The 21,041-nt window shown below is 34.5% G+C and overlaps 2 protein-coding genes and 1 pseudogene across 10 annotated transcripts; 2 read left to right on the plus strand and 1 right to left on the minus strand.

The window, feature by feature from the left end:
- Positions 1-468: 468 nt before the first annotated feature.
- LOC121243484 lies at positions 469-4,917 on the plus strand. Of its 5 annotated transcripts, none has more exons than XM_041141597.1 (6): positions 469-620; positions 736-796; positions 1,012-1,392; positions 2,801-3,141; positions 3,220-3,450; positions 4,564-4,917. In XM_041141597.1, exons 1-5 carry the CDS (start codon positions 534-536, stop codon positions 3,436-3,438), a joined length of 1,089 nt encoding a protein of 362 aa, XP_040997531.1. In that variant the 5' UTR covers positions 469-533; the 3' UTR covers positions 3,439-3,450; positions 4,564-4,917. The 5 variants fall into 5 exon arrangements, with proteins under 5 accessions (XP_040997531.1, XP_040997529.1, XP_040997530.1 ...); XM_041141595.1 differs by having other exon boundaries at positions 4,603-4,917; XM_041141596.1 differs by having other exon boundaries at positions 4,633-4,917.
- Positions 4,918-6,387: 1,470 nt separating this feature from the next.
- Positions 6,388-7,178, minus strand: LOC121242211 (annotated as a pseudogene).
- An 11,385-nt stretch (positions 7,179-18,563) lies between these two features.
- Positions 18,564-20,739, plus strand: LOC121241920. Of its 5 annotated transcripts, none has more exons than XM_041139780.1 (7): positions 18,564-19,014; positions 19,318-19,395; positions 19,573-19,672; positions 19,791-19,924; positions 20,080-20,338; positions 20,369-20,430; positions 20,473-20,739. In XM_041139780.1, the coding sequence occupies exons 1-5, from the start codon at positions 18,643-18,645 to the stop codon at positions 20,314-20,316; spliced, it is 921 nt and encodes a 306-aa protein (XP_040995714.1). In that variant the 5' UTR covers positions 18,564-18,642; the 3' UTR covers positions 20,317-20,338; positions 20,369-20,430; positions 20,473-20,739. The 5 variants fall into 5 exon arrangements, with proteins under 5 accessions (XP_040995714.1, XP_040995713.1, XP_040995715.1 ...); XM_041139779.1 differs by having other exon boundaries at positions 20,369-20,424; XM_041139781.1 differs by having other exon boundaries at positions 20,369-20,416.
- Positions 20,740-21,041: the final 302 nt, after the last annotated feature.

Here is a 21,041-nt window from a genome sequence, read left to right on the forward strand (position 1 = left end):
TGTATAAATACTACGTAATCGTTTTAAAAAAGAGTGAAATTTATTATTAAAAAATTAATTTTTTTTTCTTATAGGTCTTATATTTTATTTAATTTTTTCAAAACAAATACGTAGTAATTGCACAATTTATAATTAGATGTTATATTATTATTATTATTAAAAGGGGCTAGCTACACCCATTGAGATTCTCTATCGAGACGGTGAAATCTTTGTTTTTATCTTTTTTTCCATACATTTTTTAACTCCTTTAAATATTTAAAAAAAAAATCATAACATTATTAACAAAATATTTTTTTAATCTTTAAATAAAATAAAAATGAACGATCGACAGAATTCATCGGACCTATTCTGGGTAACTTTATAGTTTTTTTCCTTATTAAAATTGGTTCCCAACCTTAGAGAGAGTGCTGCAGGATTTTTTTTTTTTTTTTTTTTTTTTTTTTTTTTTTTTTTTTTTTTTTTATCTAGAGGGTTTTAGCCGGCATATTGGATAAAACGGGGCCGAAATCTGCTAAAACCCTAAACCCCCGAAAATGGAACTGCAATCAGTTTGTCGTGGGCTTCCCACCCCGAAGTTGGGGTTTTCCACATACCGATTGCTTTCTCATCAATCTGTAAGTAACTATAGTGTTTCTTTCGGCAATGATTTCTCCTGGATTTCACTCCGAAATTTCTCTCACTCTATAGTCTCTTACTTACATCATTTTATTATTTCTCTTTGTTCGCTCCTTTTAGGTTTCAGCAAATCAGGGTGGATTGAGGGATCAAAAGGTTCCGGTTGGTATTGCGTCGAAATGTAAGTTTTTTTTTGCTAAAGTATATATTTACCTCCGGCTTGGTTGCTCGGAAAACCATGGCTAGAGATATAAGTTTTGTTTGTTTTCGGTATTATCTCGTTGTTTTCTTTTTCGTTATCTTCAAATGTTTACCTCTTCAACTAATAGGCTGTGCTGAATGGACCTCTGCCGTTTTTGTCCAAACTTGTAAAACTCTTTTCTTCCCGTGTCCCAGCACATTTGATGCTTGGTTTGAAGAGGGTGTTTAAGAAATCTTCGGTGCTGGGCTCAGAAAGAAGAGTTATTGTATTTGCTGCTAAATATAACCCAGACGAGAAGTTGCAATTTTCGGGCAGGGAAAATTCTGATTCTGGCGTTGCTGCTAGTGGAATTGATGGGGCAGAGCCTTTTCGGGGTAAATCGGGTTCAATTTCATTTTATGGGTTGACTCACCAGTCTGTAGAGGAAGGCAAATTGCAGTCAGCCCCTTTTAACGAGGGGAAGGGCTCGTTTCTTTGGGTGTTAGCCCCCGTCGCATTGATTTCATCATTGATTCTTCCGCAGTTCTTCTTCTCTGAGGCAATTGAGTATATCCTAGGGGACGTGCTGTTAGTAGGTATTTGTATTCAACTAAGTACTTTCTACGAGTGTTATCTACCTTTGAACTTGTGAGTGACTGTGCTTGTGTGGTGGATCATGGACAACACTATCATGTTAGGCAAATCAATTGTAGATAAAATGACATAAATAAACATTTGTCGTAAGTTGCTTTTGTATAATGCTTGATTAATGGCTAAGTGATGTATGCTTGTTTGCTTTTCTCAGCTAACTTTTAATATGTTTTCACCACTTGTAGAAGATTATGTTTTGTGGCATGTTTCAGATTTCAATAATTGATTATTTTCAAGTTAAATGTGATACTGAGTAACTTTTATTCTTTTACGATATATAATTAGTGGCTGCTGTTGAACATCAAATTATCAACTAACTTCTTAACTTGCGTCTTCTAAGGCAAGGAGATAGCGTGTTATGAGTGGATGCAATGGTGAAGAAAAGGCCTTGTAGACATCTTAGGAGGTGCTTAGATGAAAAGATTTGGGTGGTGCCTATAATGAGGATTTTTCATCCTTAAAGAGGCTGTCCTTTTTATGAGTGCATCTTTTCATACCTATTAAAAAAATGAGTGCATCTTTTCTACTTATTATACAATGCTTGTAAAATTTTAGTTATGGAGTGGTGGTAGCTGGATTTAAGCAACCTTAAACATTTTTTTGAAAATGGTTAACCAAGAAAAATAAAGTTATCAGACTGTGAATGGGGGTGTGTTGCAAGAAACCTTTCCACTGCCTGGTTAAGTGATAATTTACTGCAATGGGCTAGAAGTTGATTATTGTTGGGAGATTGGTTTGGTGTAAAGAACTTTTTGAAGTCCTGCTCCCCCACTTCCACTTTGTGATTTACCTCCCGAACACAACCAAAAATAATATAAAGGAAAAATAAAATTGATAGATCAGGAAATTTACTTACTCCTTTTTTGTCTAAAGCTCCTTTTGTCTTCTTGAAGATGATTAATATTGAAACTTCTCCATCATTGTGCTCTTATATATGTCCCGTGTACCTAGGCTATGCCTATCTATATCTTCAGCAAAAAATCTTGTATACTGATCAAAAGAAAAGAATGATTAATGTTGAAACTCATTATTGGATCAATGAGGATATCAATTTATAATCTTATTCGATAGTATAATTTGAAAGACCACATAGTTCTCCCAAATGATGTTATTGATTTACCTAACCATGTGAAATAGCTTCTTATTTTTTTTCACCAAAGTTGTGTCTTTTGCTAAAAGGAATATTCTTTCTATGCACAACACAAACATGCTTCTATTTTTAAATCCAATGTTAAGCTAGATTAAAAAATTGTCTTAATCTCTCTTTGATAAAAAAGTATGCGTGGATGCGTGGTTTCTATGAAAAAGATTGGGTAAAATTCATCTAATTGTTTCCATGTAATTTTTATGCAGAACTTGTGACTTCTTTATTATTCGAGGTCCTGTTTTACATTGGTATTTCAATATTCCTGCTTGTAACTGACCGAGTTCAAAGGCCATATTTGCAATTTAGTCCAAAGAGGTGGGGTCTCATCACAGGTCTCCGAGGGTACTTAGCAAGTGCTTTCTTCACAATGGGCTTCAAGGTCATTGCCCCTATCTTAGCTGTCGCTGTCAACTGGCCGATTATTGGCCTGCCAAGCCTGATTGCAGTGGTTCCTTTTCTATTCGGCTGTCTTGTACAACTTACATTTGAGAAGTTTGTGGACATGAGTGGATCGTCTTGTTGGCCTTTGGTTCCTATAATTTTTGAGGTATATGGCTTCTATTAATTAAAATGTTTCATTATGTAGCCAAAGCTGCGGTTTTGATGGGTTGAATTAGTTTTGCAGGTCTATAGACTCTATCAGTTGACAAAAGCTTCTCATTTCATTGAAAAGTTGATGCTCACATTGAAGGGGCGCCCCTCTTCTCCAGAATTGCTAGAAAGGAGTGGTGCCCTGTTTTCCATGATATCGACTTTCCAAGTTCTCGGCATTGTCTGCCTCTGGTCCTTACTGACATTTCTTTTAAGGCTTTTCCCTTCTAGACCTGTAGCAGAGAAGTACTAATGTGTGTATGAGGTCAGTATAGTTTTTCTAGCGATGCGGTTTTTGTGCTTATTTCGAGGTCTGTGCAATCTCACATTTGGAGTCTTAGGCAAGTTTTTAGGTTTTTCTTTTTCCTTAAGCAGTCCTGTTGTAGATCTAAATTAGGTAAGTAGGCCTGATGCATGTTTGTTCTCCTCAAGACTCTGAAAAAACACTTATTTAGTGACCACCATTGATGGTGATTATCTATTGGCGTGTTTATTGCATTTAACCTTTTGAAGTTTGGTAGGTTACCTGAACACGTAATGAATAGAAGAATACATGCTTTTTCTATTCGTATATCAGGAATTTTAAAACCTGCTATGAATTTTGTGAAACTACATAAACTTCTACCTTGACACTTAAAAAACAGGGGATTTGACCATTTTTCTCACTTTTCAAACTTGTTAAAATTTCGTGTTCTCTGTCTAGAGTGCTTAGTTGGTTCAAATTTACTTAAAAAAAAAAAAAAAAATTGGAGTATGCAGTACTGTTGAATTCTCTCTAACCAAAGTAATATTGTTTGATCGAAATGGTTGGATTATTTAATTTTCTTTAGGTAAATGATATGTGTTTTTATAGTCTGATTTTCAAGAGGCCTGTAACTAGGGTTGTAAATGATCCAAGTTCGGGTGAGTTGAGGCTGTCCAAACTCATCTTGAATATCTCAAAACACGGTTTGAGCTCGGCTCGTATAAAAATCGCTATTTAAAATCTGGCTCGAGCTCTGTTTGATTTATTGAAAATTCATCTCAAATTTGGCTCGAAGCTCGAGTTCTAATAATTGAGTCGAGTGCTTGGCTCGATCGAAGAATATTTTTAGGCTTTTTATTTTCTCAATTTAAAAAATAATAAATAACAATATAATGACACATACACATGTTAATGCATATATTTTTAATATATATTGTTTACTCCATATCTAATGTACTACATGCATATAATACCTATATTTGTAAAATATATTTATTATATTATAATATATACGTGCAAGCTTATGTGTCGAGTTAAGTTTGATACGAGCTTGTTTGAGATTATTAACTGAGTCGAGTGAAGTTTTATACAAGTTGTATCATTTAATAACCGACCATGATTTCTTGTTCACAGACATGTTCATTTAATAAGCATCTTGATCTTCATCCATAGGAATGAATCTAGCCATTGAAAACCTGAAAGGGAGAGCAGCAGAAGCGATTTCCCAGAGGAGTAATGAGCCTCTCATACATGTTAGATGACCACAACGTGTTCCCCTCCCTCCTTAACGTCAATGGCGCTATGAGTTTGCAGAAGAGATGCTTGGTCGAACCTGTAAGCAGTCATGATGGAGAACTTTTCTCTTTGTTAAGGGCTCATTTTAGTTCATCTTGATCGGTAACCTGTAGAATTTAATTCTGAGGATTTTGTTTGTCGAATCACTATCAAAGGTGTGACGGATCTTAGACTTGTTACATCGCCTTGTATGGGACAAAATAAAGTCAGCTACTTTTACATTTTATCCTATACCAAATGATCTAGAGTTGAATGAATAATGTTAGGTACAAACTTCAAATGTATAAGCATTGTACAAACTTTTTGTAAAAATGTGGGGCCCAATTAAGAAAAGTGAGTTTTTCACACTTTTCCATGACAAGATCACTACTAGTACAATGCTTACTCTAATGATAGTGTACTTATTTCTTTTATCATTTACTCTATCGTTTTTCTATTAGAATAGTAGGTAGGTAGTAACGTTATTATTTTCTTATTAGAGTAAATGATAAAAAAAATAAGTACATTATAAGTAGTAAATCGGTAGTAACTCTATTACTATCCTTTCTAATATGGGCATGGTGTATTTTTATATACATTCAGTATACTTGGTTACTTCTATTAATATATATATATATATAATATTTTTACTTATAAAAAAAAAAAAAAGAAAAAAAAAGAGAGCCTGACCAGATTTGGCCAATGAAAATAATGAAAGCTAAAATTACTGTTCATTTATTAAGTTCATTATAGTGGATTATTGTGCAACCTAGCTAAACCTTAGCCAAAATTTGGCTAAGTGGAGTCCACTACTAGTACTCTAAAATCTAACTTGTTTATAAAGGGCTTGTGTGATATTTGTATATTTGTGACGTGTATATATCATTTTTAGGATTTGGAATTATCCAGTCCATGTACACAAGGGTCCTTGTAATCAACTCTCTTGTAAATGTTGTTGTAATAAGGAAATGGTATGGAGATGGAAGATGGTTGCTATGATGAATAAACTGAGTTACACACAAGATGTTTGATAAAATGAGAAAGAGAATCACAGTAAGGAAGAATGATAGAAATAGCTACGCTTTAGGGTATTCGAGGTCCCCAATTCCTCTCAAAGAAAATACAAACGTTTTCTGCAATAATGTTCAAATCCACTACAACGACCCTTTTTCCTCTACATATAATGGAAGATGATGATTTAATTCAGCAAAATCCAACTTAGGCCAAGGGCAAATTCTAACTAAATCTTAACTAGGCCCATGGGCCACTAAACAACTTAAAACAAAAGGATACTAACAAGTAGGAGGCCCATCCAGCCTGGCCGAATTTAGTTGGGTTCATAACAAATCCTCCTCCTTTAAAGAACCTTGTTCTCAAGGTTCAGATATTGAAGCTACTCTACCAACTGTTACCAAGGAGTATGCTATAGCTTGCCCGAACAGTGAATGCATTTTCCACCCAATGAATGACAAGGCTAAGTATGCTAACAAGCTTGTAAAAAGCATGCTCCCCCCAATATACCTTGGTCTGCTGGAGAAACTTGGGAATAGACCTTGTAACATCTTTAGACGCACCTTGTCTTATTGTCATAGTATAGGCAAATGCTAGAAGTGGAAAACAGCAGTAGAGAGCAAAGAAAATGATAGTAAAGGCGTGGAAAATCTTGAAAAAGAACTCGGCTGCCTATAACAATCCAATAGATGATCTCATTGTATTTATTGGGAGGTTGACTTCTGGAGAGGGATGAAGTAGTAGTTCAATGAGTCGGGGGTGGACACTTGCGTCAATAACTGCTTGGATTTTATCGTCGGTGCCATCTAAAAGATACGATAGTGCCCAGCAGGCATCGGTGAAGACTTTTTCATCATTTGAATGTATAAGACGTCCTAGAGCTAGGATAGAAAGCTTTGTCTGGTCAAAATGCAGGCGGTGGGCTGCCCCGACAGGAGTCTGATAACGTCCACGTCGCATTTCTCAACATAAAAAGTTTTGTAAGATCACTGTGCCAACAAGGGCATTAAGACCCCATGATTAAGGACAAGGTCATGACATTTGGGTGAGTCACCAGCCACATTTCCTAACGCCCAAACAGCCTGTTCATGAACATCATCACTTGGAAATTCTAGAAGTTTGATGAATATTGGAATGGCTCCATGATCAATTACAACCCTGGTGTTTTCCAAAGTACCGAAAGCAATATTTGTATTTATTGATTCTACCATTTGTAAAATGTTGCCGTAAATGAGAGAGGATGAAAAAGGATGATGGGCGGCATTAACACGCCCCTTTAGAGAAGAAATCTGCTTGCGATACTCTAGGTAGACGAACACGACACCCTTGTCAGCATAGGACTTGAGATAGACACTGGCATTTTGGAAGGCAATTGCGTTCAATGTTTTCCCATCTCCGACAGCCCAAAGTTTCAAGATGGACACACTGTGCGGTCTGTATCCAAAGATCTCTTGTAATTGCATTGTTCATTATTTTCCTCACCAGCATGTTTGATATCAACGCAAGGATCTGAAATTTTATATTCCATAACATCCAGACCATCACAATCTATTCCAACAAGGTTTCCTTCCCTTCCTCTATCAAAAGGCTCAAAAACCACTTTAAGTGGCAGTATGTCAAATAGATAGTGAGCAACAAATTTCTTCCCCTTACATTTTTCAGCAAACTCACCTACGTTGCCTTCTTCATCAAAGTTCCTCCACCCAAATGCAGAGTCACAAATATCCTTACATACCACCCCATGAACCGATTCAATCTTCTCCATCCATCTAAAAAATTCATGCAGACCCATATAATGAGCAACAGTGACGAACAACTCTCTCGCATCAAATAAACACCCCATTACACTTTTATATCAAAAATTCATCCATGGGATCCACCGATAGACAAGCGAGGCTCTACCCGAATCACACCCAACTCACCACGAAAAATTCAAGGAATTAGAGATTACCCAAAATTTGGTTGATCCCTCCCACTTGTATTTGCGGTTGTCATAAAGTCGAGTATATTCATCAGAGCCAGCAACTACAAAGAGATTCAGATTCCTTGGATCAATAGAAATGGCATGCAAAGGGATAACTGACATGTAATTCCTTTTGTCGTCAATAAGTTGGCATGTGAAGAGTTCTGTGGCAGCCTGAGTTCTCAAATCAAAATGCGGCACCAATCCATCTTCACCACAGGTATAAAATATATGAGGCCTCCCAGCTTCAATAGCCAGCTTATGAGCTCGTGCTTGGTGTTTAGCAATGTAAAGATATTTTTCAGCAATGGACTTCCTGTCTTCATTGTGCATGAAGACCCTATGTTACTTCAGACGAGGTGGCTCTCCCATGGCTATGGAACTTAACTCAAGAACAAAGAGTCCCTCCATCTGCAGCTTCTCGGCCTCCAAGGCCACCGAAGATTTTCTTTCAGTGTCAAGGAGGACAACTCAATTAGTAGGTTGCGGAGGCACGAAGTAGAGCTTCTTGTTGTGAGAGCAGAATTGCTTGGGGAGGCGACTGTTGGTGAGGAACCCACCCGTTCGCCAGAGTGCGTTCTGGTTAGAGTTGTAGAGCTTGATCTTCTTGGTCACCTTGTCGAAGATCTCGTCACACAGTGGGTTGGTGTTCACGAACATGAAATGACCTTTCTGATTGGCTAGGGAGCCGATGATGGCCATGCCGTTGCGGATGCCGTAAGTGTAGGCCTTGAAGTGGTGGACGGCAGAGAAGAACCTAGTTCCCGCGACACCGTTTGCGACAGATGGACCCGATGAGCCAAAACGATCAACGAGTCCTTGCGCCATGAGCCACTGTGGATTGAAACTGGCCTTTAAATCCAAAGTGTCATCGAGCGTCAATCGAAGCAGTCGTTGGCCGGCAGTGGTGGTGATAGTAGCGATGATGCGAATGCCAGGATCAAAATTCCAAAACCCAGTAACTAATTTGCCCAAGAATGAGAGGGGATGGGTAAGATCTTCAGGGATGCCTTTGAATATAGACCTGAAAATGGAGGAGGTAATGACGTTTAGGCTAGTGAAAAGCATTATTTTGGGGTTAGGGATTTGAGGTTGGACATGGAAAGGATGGAGGAAAATTTCGTTAGAGTAAACTCTCGTGGTTACCGCAATAAGCTTATCCATTTCCATAGCATTTTCAACGGTGACCACTGTATTCCCATTGGAAATATTGTTGCGATCCAATACAATTTCACGAAGATTCTTTGGAATGGTGGTGTGGACAATTTCTTCCATCTCTGTTGGAATATTTTTCTCTTCTGCTATAACTTCTCCGCCATCCTCCATAGACTCTACTGCCTCTTCTTCATCCTCCCTGTCGTGCCACTGTATGAGAGATTCTTGCACCCTTTTGGGATTTTGTTGCATCCTGTCGAGTATTTCACTCATATGGTCTAATTTTTCAAAAATAATTTCCAACAACAATAATTGTTGTTTATTTAGTCGTACCACACCCATGAAAAATCGGTAACTCTAGATACCAATTGTAATGAACTCTCTTGTAAATACTGTTGTAATAAGGAAATGGTATGGAGATGGAAGATGGTTGCTGTGACGAATAAACTTGAGTTACACATAAGATGTTTGATAAAATAAGAAAGAGAATCACAGTAAGGAAGAACAATAGAAATAGCTACGCCTTGGGGTACTCAAGGTCCCCAATTCCTCCCATAGAAAATACAAATGTTTTCTGCAATAATGTTCAAGATCTCCTACAACGATCCTCCTTCCTCTACGTATAATGGAAGACGATGATTTAATTCAGCAACATCCAACTTAGACCATGGGCGAATTCTAACTAAACCTTAACTAGGCCCATGGGCCACTAAACAACTTAAAACAAAAGGATACTAACAAGTAGGAGGCCCATCCAGCCCGGCCCAATTTAGTTGGGTTCATAACCGTCCTCCTAGGCTCTTACAAAGTTCCCATATGAAGTGTTGAAGCTTGTTTTTTTTATCAGGTCACTACAAGCTACAATGCTTTTCCAAATCCACGAGATTGAGGGATCTCTCCTAGTTTCTCGGAATGTATTAGTCGTGGAAAAATTATATTTATCATTTTCACGTATCACACATTATATTTTTTTTTTATTTTTTTTTTACAAAATGTGTGGTGTAAATGATGAGTAGAATAATTTAATAAGTTAAAAAAAAATAAAATAAAAAAAAATTTAAAAAAATATAATATATAGTGTGTATAAATGATAAATAGTAAAGATAATTAGTCGTGACATGTTTATTCTTCAAGATTTTGACCCATAGGAGGCTCGAACTGTTCAATGTCTTCTATCCCAACTTTGCGATCAGAGCCCTATTGACGTTATACATTCTTCTCAATGTCCTTTACATGTCGAATTCATTCCAAATCTTATTAGATTAGGAGGGAATGATTTGTACCAGTCTCAAATAAATAAGTTTTACATAATTTTTTTATAAAAAATAGATCACGTCTCAAAAAGTGTAAAAAAAAAATGTTAAATATATTTGAAAAAACATATTTTTTACCATGTCAATTATTAATATACTGAAAATTATAAAATTTAAATTTAAAAAAATTAATAAAATAAATCTTGTAAGTAAAATTATAAATAAAAGTAAAAGTATATATAACACTTATTCTTCTTTTCTTTGACTCATTTTTTCACAAAAGGTCAAGACGAAATTTATATATTTAAAATTTATACCTAACATTTTTCTAAATTAGTAGAAGTAGCACCTACCCTTCCATCGAGCTGCATGTCTACTTTTCTACTACCCAAAAATATATGTTTGACTCACTATGAGAAAATTATTTATTTGCGACTATTTAATTCTATCGAAATGATTATTTATAATTAAAATTGGTTACAAATAATTTTTTAGTCGTAATAAATTAGTCACAAAAATTTATTTTTCTTATAATAACCGTAGATGAAAACTTTTTTGTGGAGATTTTTCAAAGAATATGAACTTCACTCCAAAGTAAAAATACTTAGAGAAGTATTGAGCATATTTCTAAATAATAGTAAAAAAATATTAATAAAATATTAAATAATAAAAAAAAATAGATAAAAAGTAATAGAACTTTCCTTTCCAACTGGCAATTAGATTAGGAGTCTTCTCAATATGGTTCGCCACTGGTTCTTTCTTCAATATACCTATGAATAAGTTTGCCCAGATATTTAGCTTTGCTAGCTGTCTTCTTGACATTTAGGGGATGTTTCGATGTTTCGATAGATATTTCATACATGACATCTCATCTTATTCTATTTTATCATCTTTTTAAATATTAATTAAATATAAATATTTTTAAATTAATTAATATAATTTTTTTAAAATTTTAAATAATAAATAAAAAATAATTTAATTTTTTTAAATTTTAAAATAAAAATAATATTAAAAAATAATATTTTAATTTTATATATAATATTTTTTATTCAATTTCTTTTTATTTTTTTTAAATCTAATAAATATTTAATTTAAATTATTTAATTACTATTTACAAAATTATCGCATCATCTCATTAATTTTCCAAATATCCAAATGACGGCAATGGTACGAGAGACATGCGGCTGGTGTTCTTGCTTAAATAGACACTTGCATTGATTTTTTATCTAGACCAATTGCCGTACGTGATAAGACACTTCATAACTGTTTGAGCCTCGTTTTGGATAGCCACCCTAGTTTGTTTTTATAATTTTTTTCAATTTAATTTATATTATCTAATCTAATTATTATAATTTTTTTAAATTTTCATATAAAATAAAATAAATAATTTTAAATTTTTAAATTTTAAAATAAAAATAATATTAAAAAAATATATTCTGATAATATTTTATTTAATTTATAATTTTAATTTCAACTCATCAAAAACAAACGGAGCCTGAATAGTAAGTCGGAGATGGGAGAGGTTGAGCGTCTGACTTTAATCCCTTGAGGTGCCCGTTACTCTTCCCTTAATATAAGTGTGAAGAAAATCTGACATAGAGGCCTCCTTGTTGTAGCCCTATTGATGGTTTAATGAGGTGCACGGGGCTACCATTGAGAAGACTGGAGTAAGTAGGAGTCCAGATGCATTGCTGGATCCGATTGACCCAAGTCTCCCTAAATCCAAATTTTTTTAGGGCATTGAGGATAAAAGGTCATTTCATCCTGTCTTAAGCATTTTTCATATCAACTTTAATGGCCACGAGATCCTCCTTCTCTTGTTTCCTCTTCATGGCGTGGAAAAACTCGTGTGGCAGTATAGAGTCAAGATCATAGTTTTAAATTCCGGTTTATTCCGGCCATTTTGGTTAGAATTTTTCATTTCGGTGTAATATTTGGTACATTATACCTCATCATTCTATTTCGCTCCAAATCCGGCTCATTCCTGTTCGTTTCAGCCGGAATTAGCATTCTAGACCCTATTCCGTTTTGGACTATTTTAATAGAAGTTTTGTAATTTTCTTGTACTTAGATGACATTTTTGTAAATTTTAAATCTAGATGATATTTAATTAATTCTAGAATATAAAATGTATTTATATAATTTTAATTTTTTATAACTTTAAATATGTCCCCTCATTCTTTTTTTCTTTTTTTTTAAATATCATTATTTTTATTAATTTCTCTATTCTTATGTTTTGTTTTTTTTTTTTAATCTCAACTCAAGTTTGTGATTTTTTCAACATATATTCATTTTATAAATTGTCAATTCTTCCATATATATATATATATATACACACATACATGATACACACTTATATACATGTAATATTTATTCCATTAGTTGTTAGTTTATATATACATACATATATATATAATATAGTTAATCCCAAAACGGAACACTAGAACGTATTGGTATCGAATATTCTGTCCCAATACTTAAATCGAAATGATCACCGGATCATAATTTAAAACATTGGTCAAGATTACACCCCATAGCTATTTGTAACCGATATTTGGTTTTGGGGTTACATCTTGAATGAAAGTAGGTAATATCTCTCTATAACGTAGCTTTTAAGTGCGGTATCTCTTCCAACGTCAACGACCATTTATCATCACTTCTTCTCCTCCTCTTTTTTAGCAAAACCAACCAGTGTCTTAATTATCCCAAGAATATTAGAACTCTTGATCAAGCATTTGCTCGAACAATCTCCTTGTATCCCTCGTATCACCCAATTTACGATAGAAAAAATTATTTACAAGCTTTATTTTTTGATACCCAATACACTAATAAAGTCGTGTGTTGTTCTACAATGACGAAAAAATATTGATAAAGTGGTTTTTCGACACACCAGATCACTTTCAAGTTGCAAAATTCTTTCAAATGATATTTGCGGCGTACTTAACAATTTCTGCAACGAGTATTTTCACTGCAAATAAATCTTTTTCGCGTCGATTTTTTGCTTTCGTTGGGTAATATTTTAAATGAGTCAAGAATTGCGACGAACCTCCGCTGCGAATATGTATTTGCGGTGAAAAATGGGGTTATTTGCAGCGAAAGGTGGCACCGGGAAAGACCTAATTTCTTGTAGTGAATATACATGCATGCATGCACCACTCCAAGACCCTTTTCGCATGCAGCATCGGACAAATTCTATCCCATTGACCTAACAAGGGTACTGCAAGAGATGCTTCCTCCTTTCCCTCTTTGCATAAACGTACAAGAATTCCGAGTTGGGCTGGTTCTTTTCTTCGACATGAATGCCTACTTGATTAGTAGAAAGTCTCAAAACCGATGAGATCTTTGATCTTCTTCTTGCCAGCTTGAACTTAGCCCAAGTCAATACCACCAAATGCACTTATAAGCAACATATGATACATTCACAGTTTCAGAAGTCAGTATAACCACCATATGATACATTCACCTTTCCTAGCGAATAATTTCACTGGGAAAAGTAATAAAATCGCCGCCTATCATCTTTCCCAACGATTTATAAATCGTTGGAGGTTTGTCGGTATTAAAGCCCCACTTCTGATCTACTCCAATGAAAGCCAAATATTTTCGGGAAAGATTTTCTTTATCGATAAATTTTTTTCACCGCAATTGTAATCTACGATTTAGTTGCCATGGTAATCATTGAGAAATATTAATTCCAGCGATTTAATACCGTCTCTAAAAGAAATAAAATCGCCAGAAATAGATTTTGCCAGTGATTTCAAAAAATCGCCGCAATTGACGAAACGGTTTTGTAATGACAATTGTGGCGATAAAAATTCGCTAATATAGGTCAATATCAGCGATTTATAAATTGCTACAATTGAATTATTGGTGGTAATGAGTTATCCAATTTTTTAGCTATTTTTTGGCAAAAAATTATCGCTGGTAAGGAGCTTAAAATCGCTGAGAAAAGTTAAGTTTGGAAAAACTTGTTGACCCAGTGTTCTTACTAGACCTCGTTTTTGGTTGTTTCTAAATGCAACATTCAACCAACTGCTGCTTCATTCATTCAAATTGAACACTGAAAACACATGAAGCAAATAAAATCCATCAACTCATCCAAATTCATGTATTTATACAATACTGGGGTGATGCATTATATTCTCATATCAAGTCCAAACTGAGCTACATCTGAAATAATAGATAAACATCACTGTTATGACAGATTGTTTAACTCTACTATCCATTGATATAACCACTACCAAGTTCCACAACTCTATTTAAGTGGGATTGTTCATCGGCATTAGTTTATAGATCATATAGTTTAGCTTCATTCCTATAAGTAATAACACAAATAGCCTTAAAAGTATATGTTTATAGATCATATACAAAGGTAAATGTTTGGTTGATCACAAACAGAAATTACAAACAGTTGTCATACAAACTGAAATAGATGTATATATATATATATATGTATATATATATATATATATAGTTTGGTGTGATAAATTAATTAATTGTAAAGCTTTTTATATTGTAAGATAAATTAATCTTGAGCATGCAAATAATCAGTTAGTGGACTGTAAATCATAAGCAGATCATTTATCGCCAACATTCCCTAGCTAGCTAGCTTCCCCCAGCCAAAGAATAAAAAGATGGCAGTACTGGTGGATACCTTAAGGCTAGTCAATTCTATATTTCCATGGAATTTTTCAAAACAATTTTTCAAGCTATTTGAATATATATATATATATATATATATATATATATATTTATAGCACTTGAATTTTAGAGGTTAATTATGCCTCAATATTTAGTACAGAAAATCTTTGATAGCTTAAGGTATTGACAAGTATTATAGCACTTGAAAAACTAGAGGAAATTTTTTTTTGCTCAGTTGTTTAATTGACCAGTACTAGAAAGAACTTGAGTTCCCCCAACTAGCAAGAACATAGATATATGAATATTAACTACAAAAAAGACAACTATAATGATGATTATATTCGAAATACCCTATAAATAAATTTATACATGCGAGGTGCCTCTTGAAGTTATGATCTTGATTATGTAGTGATATTGTGGACAGTACTGTGCTAACAGATGCAAGTGAATTTCCCCCCAAAAGGGGCCATAAACGCTACAAGAAAAAGGCTCTGTTTTTATTGAATATCACTCTTGAATTTTGCCAACTGCTAATATCCACAACTTAGACCACCACATACAAAAAATGTAGATATACAAAAATTAAACCTCAAGGAAGAACATGGAATGAGATTGACAGTGTAAAAAAATTATTGTACAAACAACAATTAAACCTAAAAGGAAGAACATGGAAATGGAGCCCAGAAAGTTATGCATAAAGGTTTATGTGATAGAAAAATTAGACAAGAAAATATACTTGACCCTGAAAATAGACTCGGTCGACAGGAAAATGTAGCCCCAAAAACTTAGCTCCAAGTCGAATATGCAGGCACTGTGCGGTGACTTTCTAGGGGTAGGAAACGACTCGAAAATGAAGCGATTAACATTCAAATGAAAGCCGCGTGCAAATTGGGGTACAAGCAATGTGGATTTGCATGTGGGCTGTCCATGGAGAAAGAGGAACTAGGGGGGAAGGGTGTGGGAAAATGGGACTCCGAAGGTGAACGGCATAGTTACCGTAGTGAAGCCTTCGAGTGGCCGTCTGTCTGTCGCAAACAGCCGTGACTGTTGGCAATGCCAGGTGGAGAAATGGGTTTTCGGTTTTGGTCTGGGTTTGTCGAAGTGGAGATCGAAGAACAAGCGTGGGGGGGGGGGTAAGATTGGGGGGAAAATAAAGATCTTTCGTGTTTTGGCGCCCACAATAAGTTCTGACATGAATTACATCGCCGCAAGAATATGAAACCTTTTTCAGCGAACAAACCGCTGCTAATACATAATAAATTGCTGCAAAAATGGGAATAAGTTAAGTCAGGAACCAAATTCAGCATGTGGTGTTTAAAACATGTGGCAATTCCTAAATCGTTGCAAATAAGTACCATTTGCAACGATTTTATTTCTAGCGATTCTAAAATGATTCTAAAATCATCGGGAAAGAAGGTTTTTCTTGTAATAAGAGCTTCTAAGAATTGAAACCCTTGTTTGGATTGAAAGAATCTCTCAATTTAACTCATCTCATTTAATTATTATAATTTTTTCAAATTTTCACATAAAATACAATAAACAATTCAATTTTTTCAAATCTCAAAACAAAAATAATATTAAAAAATAATATTCTTATAATATTTTATTCAACTTTAAACTTTCATCTGATCATCTCATCTCATCTCGATCATCTCAACTCACTGTCAAAACCAAAGTTCTCAAACGGATAATAAGCTGCCAAAATCTTCACTCTCTAGTACTTATATATGGTTTTAAATCATGAAATCAATCATCCACGTCGAAGAAGATCAAAGGAATTAAGAGGGAAACATATATAAAAGAAAATCTTGGTTTTAATATTATATATTGTACGTTACTGGGTATATATATATAGCTCAGCCAGAACATTTTCCACCGAGAAAGTTCATCATTTTATTGTACATTTCTATTATATATGGATATTGAGACTCCAGTCTTTATAAAAAGCATATACAAATGCTTCATGATCTTCATAACAGAATTACGTAACATGATAATGCCAGTACTATCTGGCTTGTTTTTGTTTATTTTCCACTCCAGATTTTGGATTTTATCAAAAGAGAGATGGATGGCACTGTCAATTAAGAAAATGGTTGCTAAAGCATTTCATAATATGTTAAATATATATATATATATATATATATATATATATATATAATTCTACTGAATTTATTATTTTTAGACGTACGCCCCACCTCATGTGATAATATCTCTTAAATGACTTCAAAAGTAAACTACTAAAACAAAAATAAGATGGAAAACAAAATTTCTCTACATATTAATTAAAGTTGTCGCCTTCTTGGTCTTTCTCAAGGAATTTGGGCACTAAAGAGAAGGACACTACAAGAAAGGGTTCTCGCTCGGCCTGTTTTTGTCATGATTTCTCGGCCAACCAAGCTGGCCGGGTCTGGTCAAACTTCCTTGCGAATTGGGCTCCTCAAAGAATTAAAGCAATGAAGCAACACAAAAAAAACATGGGCACTTACTGTTCTTACAGGGAATATGTTGGGGTATCCTTTTAGGTTCGTTTGGAATCAGAGAGTTTTTTTTATCTCTTCTCATTTTATTATTATAATTTTTTTAATTTTTTATACAAAATATAATAAATAATTCAACTTTTTTCAAATTTTAAAACAATAATAATATTAAAAAATAATATTCTAACAATATTTTATTCAACTTTCAATTTTTATCTAAAAATATCTCATTTTATGATCTCATCTTACTATTCAAATCATGTACCGTCAAAGTGTGCCATGCATGCATGCACATAAATCAACATGCAAGACGTGCTTTTTAAAATAAATAAATAAAAAATGCAAGGCATACATCTAAGAGCATTGGCATTGACTTTATCAAAATTATCTCTAAAATTTTTATTTTTTTCATATTTTACAATTACACTAATCATATGTTAATTAATAATTTAATTTAATTTTTACATTATTATTACAAGACGGTTGGAGATTAAACGTGAATAAAAAAGACTTTTAGATTTTAAAAGTGAATAAAAAATAGATTTAATGAGTGAATAGTAACCTTTCAAAATTTAAAGAAATCCATCTATTTATTGTAATTTAAAATTTTACACTTATCTTTTTGGCTAATTAAATACTGTTCTATTTTCATAAAATTTATCATATTTTATATTTGACTAGTATTTTAACGAAGGCAATGTCAATCCTCTAATGCCTCTCTGTGAAATTGCTTGGCAAATTCTAAATACATTAGTGGTCCAGATTAAAATAGCTATCTTATTTGAATTTTGACGGATTCAGCACTTCTTCATGTGGTGCTAGCTCTTGCCACGTAACACATGTTTCAGACGTTGGGCTGCTCTGTGCAGTACTCTGCCAGTTGGGATTCTACATGCAGACATGAGCTTGAGCCTTTAGGTCAGGAAGTAAGTCCAGAACCCTTAAAGGTTTTCAACTCTAGAGGGATTGTTCATTCCTCCTCGTACGTCAGAATAAAACAACAGAAACATGCATAAATTCAGGCGGTTAGATTCCAAGATTCCCAATGACTACTTGCTTTCAAGCCGACGATGGAGAACAACCCTCACCCGAAAACATCCAGACCATGCAACGCGTGTTCGACTCAGAACTCAACTGGACCCACACGTTCGACTTCTGCGTGCGGAAGCTGACGATAGTCGAAAGTACTCCACGTGAGAGAAATGAGTTTTGGTTCGTTCAAAACGGTAGGCAAAAAATTCCAAACCCTCCTCTCCAAGAAAAGAGCGAAAAAGCCCACCTGTTTCGCCATGTACCGACAAATCCTAAATAATATGCTTCGAATCTTCTCCTGTGCTTATAAATAACCCCCACTAGCAAACCAGACCAGAATTTTAAACCAAACAACCTAAAACCTTTTAGAAACTCCAAACTTACAGTACTACAGATTCATAGATCAACAATGGCAACTACAAGATTATTACGTAGTTCTAGGCCTTTGAATCTTGGTCTTGCTTCGTCTTCTTCTTCTTCTTCTTCTTCTTCGTCTTCTTCTTTGTCCGGGAAGATGGTGAGGTGCTTAAGCAAGGCGGGCTTTAATGGAGAGAAGATAGTTTCTGGGAATGGCGAGAGGAAATCGGTGGCCGTGGCTTTGAAGGCCGCTTCTGTGGCTGCTCCGGAGAGAACGGTAACCTCTGCACCGGGAATGAGTCGGGGAATATTGGATTTTGCTTCTCTAATTGTGGCAAATGTTAGCCATGCTGTGGTGATTCTAGTGAGGACGGCCGTGAAGCAGAAGCGGCGGAAAATGTACATGCAAATGTTCCTTGAAAAGGTAGGCCAATAATCTCTTCCTTTTTGGGCATCTAAGCAACTGTACATATAAGCTAGCGCTTTATGTCCTTCTATCTACGTGTTCCTTGGCTGGTTTATCTTGTTCATTTATGGGGTTTACATGTTCATGATGAAATGTCAATTAGCTTCATTATGGGTACCCCAAAGATCATCACGATACAGTTTATAGCTACATAATTACGAACATTGGTCAGCATGATAATTGAGTTTAACCTTCAAATTAATGGATGGGACAGTTTATAATGTTTTTGTTTTTCATTTTTTCTATATGATCAATGTGCAGGCTATAGTTGATTGCCGATTCTTTACATTATTTGCTGTTGCGGGATCCTTACTCGGTTCGGTTTTGTGTTTCCTTGAGGTAAGAAACTAATTTGCTCATTAATTTTCTGGCGAAAGCCCAAGACTATTTTGTTTCTTTTATAATTATCTTTCACGTCTTAATCCTTAACTCAAGCACAAACAGTACCATGGGATTCTAACAATATTCTTTCCAGCTTTATAATGACAAAGACATTAATTCTACGTTGCCTTGCAGGGTTGCTTTACCATCGTGGAATCATATTTACAGTATTTCCATTCGTTGTCACATAAGGCGGATCAAGAACATGTGATGCAGCTACTTATTGAAGCCATAGGTCTCTCTCTCTCTCTCTCTCTCTCTCTCTCTCTCTCTCTCATACCTCATTTTCCTCTTGTTTGGTGTGGTTCTATTGCTGATCAACTACATATATATGACGTTTATCATTCTTGCAGACATGTTCCTCATAGGAACCGCCATGCTCATGTTCGGGATGGGTTTGTATGTCATTTTTGTTGGGAAAAAGACAATGAGAAAAGAAGGGCCACGGCTTTCCGGGTCAAACTTATTCGGGCTCTTCTATATGAAGGTAACCTTTCAGAATCTTTACCATATATATATATATTCACATATATACTTTCAAAGAACATAAATACCTTTTATATATTCAATGTGTTAGTGATATCAAATTATACTGAACTTCCATGCATATATGTGATTTCTGTATCTTATTCCTTCATGCAGACACTTCCAGCGTGGGTTGAGATGCAATCAGTTTCACAAGCCAAGTCGAAAATCGGCCATGCTGTGATGATGATACTTCAAGTGGGAGTGTTGGAGAAGTTCAAGAACGTACCTCTGGTTACTGGAGTCGATCTTGCCTGTTTTGCAGGGGCTGTGCTAATTTCCTCAGCTAGTATCTTCCTTCTCTCAAGACTCTCATCTACTGTCGGAACTAGTAATACTATGCATGGAAGATAGATATATAGGTAGCCAATGCATGGTTAATCACAGGCCTCAGACGATATTTATGGTTAATCACATAATATTCTTTCATTATCATGAACATATACATATATATATATATATATATATATATATATATATATATATACACACACACACACATACACACACACGGATGGTTCAGATCATCAGTTATTTAAGAGACGTTGGAATACATGCACAGAGGAAGAAGAAGAAGAAGAAGAAGAAGAAGAGTCTCTATGCTCTCTCTATATATAGAAATTTAATTAGTTTCAATTAGCATTAAGGAATTAATGGCAATGTGTATTAATGCACTTGCTGGGATTATATTGTACAATTTTTTTGTTCGTAAAGTTCATACTATTGGTTTTTTTTATTTCTTCTAAGCATTAATATTGATATTGATATTATTATTTTTTTGGTAATGAAGTTATTTATATATAGAGCCTAATGGGCTTGATGGCATACAACCCAGTTCTATAAATGGAAAATTTGAGTTCAAACCCTGCACCCCCGTTGTATAAAAAAAAAGTTAATTATATATAAAAGTGTTAGAATATTACCATATTTATTATAGAATATATTTATAATGTTCTAATACCATATACGATAATATGACTTATTCTTTATTATATTTAGTTTATTGTGTAAATCAATCCTTATAATTGATTTATTGTATTTTAATTCTTTCTCTAACCTCATTCACTTATAAATAGAGA

Source organism: Juglans microcarpa x Juglans regia, chromosome 8D (assembly GCF_004785595.1).
Source record: "Juglans microcarpa x Juglans regia isolate MS1-56 chromosome 8D, Jm3101_v1.0, whole genome shotgun sequence".
NCBI lineage: Eukaryota > Viridiplantae > Streptophyta > Magnoliopsida > Fagales > Juglandaceae > Juglans > Juglans microcarpa x Juglans regia.